General features: G+C 32.7%; 1 protein-coding gene across 4 annotated transcripts; it reads left to right on the top strand.

The window, feature by feature from the left end:
• Positions 1 to 3,914: 3,914 nt before the first annotated feature.
• Positions 3,915 to 7,834, top strand: LOC132189836 (uncharacterized). Of its 4 annotated transcripts, none has more exons than XR_009441066.2 (7): positions 3,915 to 4,572; positions 5,203 to 5,292; positions 5,861 to 6,022; positions 6,120 to 6,183; positions 6,595 to 6,719; positions 7,330 to 7,455; positions 7,604 to 7,834. XR_009441066.2 is itself a non-coding variant. In XM_059604657.2 (7 exons), exons 1-6 carry the CDS (start codon positions 4,219 to 4,221, stop codon positions 7,396 to 7,398), a joined length of 861 nt encoding a protein of 286 aa, XP_059460640.1. In that variant the 5' UTR covers positions 3,915 to 4,218; the 3' UTR covers positions 7,399 to 7,444; positions 7,604 to 7,834. The 4 variants fall into 4 exon arrangements, 3 of the variants coding, with proteins under 3 accessions (XP_059460640.1, XP_059460631.1, XP_059460647.1); XM_059604657.2 differs by having other exon boundaries at positions 6,123 to 6,183; positions 7,330 to 7,444; XM_059604648.2 differs by having other exon boundaries at positions 7,330 to 7,444.
• Positions 7,835 to 7,899: the final 65 nt, after the last annotated feature.

Raw genomic sequence — 7,899 nt, 5'->3', positions numbered from 1 at the left:
TTCTCAAATGCAATCACAAACAAGCTCTAAGTGGGTTCTTGATTCTTGAAGGACGATGAAGCATATATTTGACACATGCAAGATTCTTTTATCGTAGATAATTCATTTTGATTCTTGTATTTTACAAGAATAAACGAAAATATTTTTACCTTTCTTGTGGCTAGAAAAATAGTAGAAATGGGCAACCAAATGTGGCATCCTACTTGATCATACCTTCAAAATGATTTGATGGCAACATAGATTATGGAATTTAGATATTGATTTTTCTTCCTTTTTTTTTTTTTTTTTTTTTTTTTTTTTGTAATCTCCACAAATGTATATCTTATGATTTATAACTTCTTCAATGCTTACATTTAGACAATCACTTTATTAATAAAAGTTGATTTCTCTTCTATTGCAATGTGAATTTAAGGTTCTTGTGGATTTTAGACATGGTGTATTTATGGTTATCATTATTATTATTATTATTACTATTTTTATTATTATTATTGTATGATAGCTAGACCAATACTAAACCCAACATCCTCTCTGAAGCCTTGATGCAGAAATTGACAAAGTCCAGTTTAAATCACCAGTAGATTTCAATGCAACTACCAACAGTTGTCAACAAGAAGCCGTCAAACTCACGTCTCTCAGCATGATTAATTGTTTCTCATGGTTGAAGTTGGAGTTCTTCTGCTATAAGGACTCTGCTGATAATAAGAGTGTTTTTGTTGATTACATGTTCTTTTATTTCTAAGCTTTATTTATTTGCTCTGTTTGTGATTGATCACCAATCCTCTGTTGTTCATCAAGTTTGCTTGTGTTTATGTTTATCTATAATAAAGCTGGTAGGTCAATATAAGGTGATGTAACGATGCTATTGAAGATCAATATATATATATATATATATATATATATATATATATAAATAAATAGTTATATTTTTCAATTATTTATTTGAGTAAGATGCTTTGTTCGAGATGAGATTTTTTTTAATATGTGACTTTACCAAATTCTATTGAAGGCCAACAAAACTATGTTCAACATTGAATTTATTTTTTTATTTTTATTTTTTGGAAAATAAATTTTACCCAAAGTATCCACACATTTGTGTTTTGGCGCCTAATGTTTAAAAATCGACGAAAGACCCCCGCAATGTATCTGACATTGGCAAAAAATATCATCCGTCTATTTGGACGGAAACCAAGTTACGTGCGTGGCACGTGACCGCTTTAAACCAAGACTTTCCGAAAAACTTATCCATATTGCACATATTGCACTTATCCATAATACTGCGTTCAGCCATTACAATGTCTTTCTCATTGTGAATTTGTTCATCCATTGAAACTTCCTTGGCCCCTCTTCTAACATGGTTCACACTCCAGAACTGCAAACTATTCAATATAACTCTGGTGATCCTACAAGTCTATATGTTATGATTTAGAACTTCTTCAATGCTTACATTTAGACAATTGCTTTATTAATAGAATTTTGGATTTAAGGTCATTGTGTATTTGTCGTTTAGATGCATTCTAGGACTTTATTGAGTTGTTAAAGTTGCCTAAAAACATTTCATCTGCTTTTATGGTGCTGCTGTTTTCATTATTATACTTAGAATCGATGCAGAAATTGCCGAAGAAAGTTATCACTCATCATCACCGTGGCAAAAGTATCAACTACCAACAAGTTTTATCCTTTTAGCAACTCTGTCAGCAAGAAGCAAGAAGCAAGTTGTCTACCCATCTTTGTTTTCTTTATCTTGTCATCTAATAAGTTGTTATATATATATATGTGTGTGTGTGTGTGTAATGTGGTGTAACAAATGAATTTAATTAATAAATGTATTCAAGATTTATGCTAGCTAGCCTATAATTCGCACTATGAACGGCTTTTTCATTTAGATTTAAAAATATTTTGGGATCAATTTTTAAATGTGGTGTCCCACGTCGTATGGGTACAAATATAGAAATGTGCTTATATGTATACTTAACGCTCTTTATGACAACAATGTGTTTCAAAACTGTGATGGTCATAATAGGGGCGGAGCCAAGGGACATATAACCCTCAAAATTTTCAATTACCCCAGCAAAATATTTTCCAAATAGCTTGGTTGCCCGCCCTCAATAACTTGTCATGGGCATCTACATTACTCGGGCAAGGCATTTCCAAGATTAGGAAGACTGAGATTTGGTCTTTAATGCTTTCACCATATTAGATTTTTAAGTTTCAGAAGGTTTTAGGTTAACATGTTGACTCTTCTAAGAAGGAAGACGAATGAAACGCTGCGTTAAAATCTCTTGCTAAAACGTTCTGTTTCATTAAAGTCTTTAATAAAACGTGTTGGCGTGGTGTGATTTCCTTGGCATCTAGAAACTGCTGCATTTTAACTTTTAAACATGATGTTGCAATGGCGTGATTTTTTTTTTTTTTTTTTTTTTGACATGTCCACATAAGGAAAGGAAAATGAGGGATTCAAACTAGTGACCTCCGCTTCATTAGACGTGGTCTACCGCTGATTGAGCTACCCTTTTGGGACTGCGTTAGCGTGATTTAAAACCACTGTTTAGTTTTTTTTTTTTTTTTTTTTTTTTTACAAAAAAATAAAAGAAAAAAAAATACTTCAATTCCTTCAAAAATATTTCCAAACAACCAAACATATATCTTCAAACTTGCTTAAAAATTTACTAGAAAAAACAAACCACAGAAGTAGCTAGTTTTTATTTTGTAGGAGGTGTACTCTACGGTGAAAAGAAAGAGGTCAAAGTTTACCCTCTAATTTATTTATTTATTTATTTTTACGATTTCTCTCCTTTGGAAAGTTTCAAATATGTTGTATTTTTATACTGATTTATTTTTAAGTTTATTATTAAATTAAAAAAAAATTATATGTAAGTTTTATATTTTGATTGTTATTTTAAATTAGTTGTTTTTTCCTTGAGCAAATAGTTGTTTATATATATATATATGAAATATATAATTGTAATTACTTGAGATTATGGAGAATAATAGTTTCATTAAGTTCTAATTAATTTAAAAGGAGCTCGTGTCAATGTAAATTTAACAATTATGAAATATGAAAAATTGTCAAGGATATACATAACAAAATCAATTGCAAGTTACATTTATATATATTTTAAATCATAAATAATTTTTATTGAATTTTCTATTTATTAATATTTTTAATCAATTTTTTTTTTAAAAAAAAAATTAGTCCTTGCCCCCTTTGAACCAAGATCTGGCTTTGCCACTATATGTATCATTTACTAATTGAACGAGTTTCTACAACGAGTGGATTTGTACAATATCAAACTTGAGTTCGAGTTTAGTTAAACCGAGCGGATTGCATAACAGACTGATTTATTTACAACCATACTTAAAATACATAAGAAAATAAATAAGCCCTACATTGCAAATTACATAAAGGAAATATAAAATAGGAAAAATTACACTTTATCCCCCCAAAGTTTGGGAGATTTTCAATTCTTGCAATGCACCCCCCCAAACTTGCAAATTTTTTAGGGGGTGGCTGTATATTTTTTTAATTTTTTTTTTTTTAAAAAAAAAAAAAAAAATTATGGGCAATATGAGAATTTTGTGATGAAATTAGTCGAATTGAAAAAAACATTGCAAGTTTGGGGGGAGGTGCATTGTAAAAATTGAAACATTGGTGGTCGAATTGAAAATCGCCCCAAACTTGAGTGGGTAAAGTGTACTTTTCTCTATAAAATATTATAACAAATGAAATAATATATTCTAACAAAATTAATATATATTTATTTATTTATATTATAATCCAAACTCATACATATTCAAGTTACACACAAAAATATTCACAGCAATGTGTGATTTGGTATCCCTACTATTTCTTTTTTTTTTTTTTTTTTTTAAACATGTTCACACAAAAAGAGTGAAAGGATGACGAATGCTCGAATTAGTGATCTCCGCTTCATAAAATATTGACCCCAGCCGATTCCAATTCTATTTAATAGACTTTCTTTTATTTAAAAACGAATTTAATAGACTTTTGTACTATGGTTAAACAATTTGAACGAAGTTCTAAAAAAAAATAAATAAATTGAACGAGGTGGCCGTAAAAATCATGGTTTATTATTATTATTATTTTGTAAAGCGCTAATTAATGACTAATTTTTAGTTATGACTCCTCCCGATTAAAATAGAAAATTTTGCCGAAGTATAGAATAATTTCAGATCTCGCATAACACCCGTTAACCCGAAATGCCCAACCAGAACCCGAAGACAGTGAAGAAGCCCCCAGCAATGGCGTCGCAGAGTACCGAGTACGAGAGACAGAGGCTGTCGAGAATTTCGGAGAACAGGTCGAGAATGGTGGCTCTGGGCCTGCCCAAGATTGCTTCTAAGTTGTGGGGTTCCGCTCAAAAGGTGAGCGAGAAGATGAATAAAAAGAAGGGGAAAGCAAAGGTTGATGATGATGATGATGATGATGAGGATGAGGATTATAGGCTTGATAAGGTGGAGGAGGGACCGAGTTCTTCGAGCGGAGATGAAGAGACTGATGATGATGATGAAGACTATTTAGATGAAACATCTTCTGGGTCACGTAGAAAGAAGGTCTGCTCTTTAATCTCTGTGCGTTGTCTCTGTGTGTGTGTGATTTACTTTTAAAAAAATTTCTTTTTTCGGTTTCAATTTGCTACTTTATTTATTTCCCAACTGGTTTGTTCTATATTTTTGTGAAAACCAGTCCCAAGGAGCTCTTGCAGTGACTAAGAGAGAGCTTTGGATACTTCCAATCAAAGCTTTAACCACGAATGCTCTTTAATATAATTTTTTTTGTTTATTACAAAAGAAATGAAAGAAACCCACATAGTCAGATGTCACAGAACAACACTGATAAGCAATAGATGATAACATTTGTGAAAGGGACTTGAAATATGGTTTCCTTCTGCAATTTCATGTGCATTTCATTTTTAAGAAGACTTCAATCAAGCTTCATAGTAAGACATATGCTTCAATATCACCTTAGAGTAAGAGAAGGAACCCTGATGAAGCTACCCTTTACGGGGGAAAAATAATTAGTATAAAGTGTTGCAAGGTAGCTTTCATTAAATTGGTGTGGGAGTAAGTTTCACTGCTGTAATGGGCGGCGCGTGCTTTCAGTAATTATCTAAGATGCTTAGCTATAGGCTCTGCTATGACCTATTTTCTGAATACTCTCCTTTTGCTTTGCTTTTGCTCCAGGTGAAGAATATAGTTTCAAAACCTAAGAAGAAAGTTCCTGCTCAAAAGTGTTCGAGTGAGTCAGATTACATTGGTGATGCACTGAAGCAGGTACGTTTCAAGCTTCTTTGATAAATATTCTTTTACTTTGGCAGGTTTAGAGCACTAGCAGCAGCTTCCTTTTGATTTTCCCCAAGTTTAGAGAACAAAACTACTTTTTGCTTCCCTATAAAAATATATTTCACAATAGCTTTATTTACATTTTCCTATACCATTAAAATATTATATATTTACAAAATATAAGTTCCCTACCTACCCTCACTTTTTTTCACAAAATCCCAACACAATTCTCAATTAAAGACAAAAAGATGAAAGAAAATAGAGGAAAGATAAATATTTATATTAAAATAATGTGTAGGGAACCACTTTGGGTTCCCTACACATTGGGAAACACTGTAGCAACCATTGAATGTTGGTTAAATGTAGGGAATCTGATGTGAGTAAGTTTTTGTGGTTTTTTTGAAATTTTCCCTAAACATAGGGAAGGGAATGGCATATAGGGCATTTGCTGCTAGTACTTAGGTTGAATTTCTGTTTCAATATAAACCATTAACCAACTGCTGCAATGATGGTCCTACATGATTGTACAGGATGCTAATTCTGTAGCATCCATATGCAGGCAATTGCTCTGTCTCTACAAGGTTCTGCTGGAGTTTCAGGTGTGGTACATTGTGAGCCTTCAAAATGTGCTGAAACTGATGTAGTGAATGCTACTCCTAATGAAAATAAGGGAAATACTCGCGTTCAGGAAGATACAGGAAGGAGGAAGAGAAAAAAATCGGTTTGTTTTGGGCTTTAGATTAGTATGCCACTCGCAGATCTTTTGCCTCTTCTTCCTCTTACTGTCTTATGATGGTTTGCTTTTGATTTCTGGTCAGCAGTTTGCTAGTCGGCTGCAAATGACTGAAGATGAACTGGTCGTGAACTTCTTTCAGTTTGATGGTAATTTCTGCCACCACTGTCTTTTGTGTGTATATGCTTGTGGAAAGTGATAGATATGGGGGGAGAGAGGTTTTCATAAGCGTTCAAAGGTCCAATAAATGGGGAGCTATACTAAGATCAAAAAAATAATAATAATAAAAAAATTCAAAGGTTTGAAAAATGCAGGTGTGAGTGTAAGGTTTGTATTAGAATATATGTTGTATAATACAATGAAAAATATGAGAGTTCTTCAACTTATGCTGTGACTTCATTTCTGTAAGTTTAATTGAAACTTATTTCATTTTAATTGGACTGAATGGGCTTTAATTTCAAATCTTAACCAGCCAAAAAGAGGCAATATCCCTGTTTATGGTATTGGTCTGTTTTTCTTGAAGAAATTTTGGTCATTGATGGAGGAATATTGGCATGCAGGTGAATGGAAGGGGAGCATAACTATGAGGGATATAGAAAGAGTAGCAATGGCTCATGATTTTCTGTGGACTGAGAAGGAGTTGGCTGATATGATCCGATGCTTTGATAGTGATGGAGATGGGAAGGTCAGTTCCTTCTGCTTTTAGGCTTTATTTCTTCAATTAATATTTTAAAAAATAGCACTAGTAATTTTCTTCTTATAAATTGTTCGTAAATCAGCAAAAACATAAAGTTAAGAAAGGGTAGAGAAGTAATTGAAGTTTGTAGATCGAGATGGAAATTGGGACTCTTTATTTGGCACTTTTGTGAGAGCTTCTCGTTTGATCCTCGGCCTAGTTATTAATATGGTGCGTGGAAAAGGAAAAGAAAGAAATAAAGTCACTTTGTTCAGCTAGACAAACTTCAAATTTCTGTAGACTGTAGAGCTCTGGACACAAATAACAAAATATTTTATTTCTTCTCGCTTGCGCACTTCGACACAAATGTGTTGGGATATTTATGTAAATGGTAAACATGTATACTAGTCTCGATGTGTTTAAGATTCTACCTAGTTTACTTTAGTAATTCATGTTTCAGCATTTTCTCCAAAAAATAAAAATAAAAAGAAGATAAAGAGATAAAATTCTCTTAGATTGCTCTGTCGACTGAGGCTTGTAAGAGTTTCCCTTTGTATAAAAAGTATTCAGAATTTCTGTTGAATACAATTTCTATTTTTGCTAACTAGTTTTATTGCAGCTAAGTCTTGATGATTTTCGAAAGATTGCCAGTCGATGCAACATGATAAAAGGGCCTGAAAATTCTTGATGGGTTCAAAGTATTAACAATCTAGTTGTACAGATCGATTTTCCAGGTATGATGAAGGTGTGGATGGAGTGGTGATGTGTTGTTATATGAAGTTTTTACTCGCCGATGCACATGATCTATTCATTGGTTTCTTTTCTTTCTTTGCTTTATTTTTTACCAAAAATCAGGATAACCTGATAATTTCCACCCCTTTCTTTCCCTACAGGCAAGTAGGTTTTTCAAGCCCAGCAACACATCATGCTCTGCAACCAATCTGCAATGATTTAACCGTGTTTCCAGGATTTTTTTTTTTTTTTTGGTTCAAGTTGAAGCTAGTGATGTTTTCATTCTTACTTGTAAAGTGTGTTGATTGTCTATCTTTGATTGTTGAGTTGGGATGATGGTCATAATTCATACATATATGAATGCCAGTGGTTGTAGGATAATGCAGATTGAATTTGACTGTGAATCCTGGTCGATGTATGTACCAAAGGGCATGAAGCACAAGAAAATTAAAACTTA

The sequence above is a fragment of the Corylus avellana genome, chromosome 2 (genome assembly GCF_965113065.1).
Source record: "Corylus avellana chromosome 2, dhCorAvel1.hap1.2, whole genome shotgun sequence".
Classification (NCBI taxonomy): domain Eukaryota; kingdom Viridiplantae; phylum Streptophyta; class Magnoliopsida; order Fagales; family Betulaceae; genus Corylus; species Corylus avellana.
The sequence above is the reverse complement of the archived record's forward strand: the minus strand, read 5'-3'. Positions and strand labels throughout refer to the sequence as shown.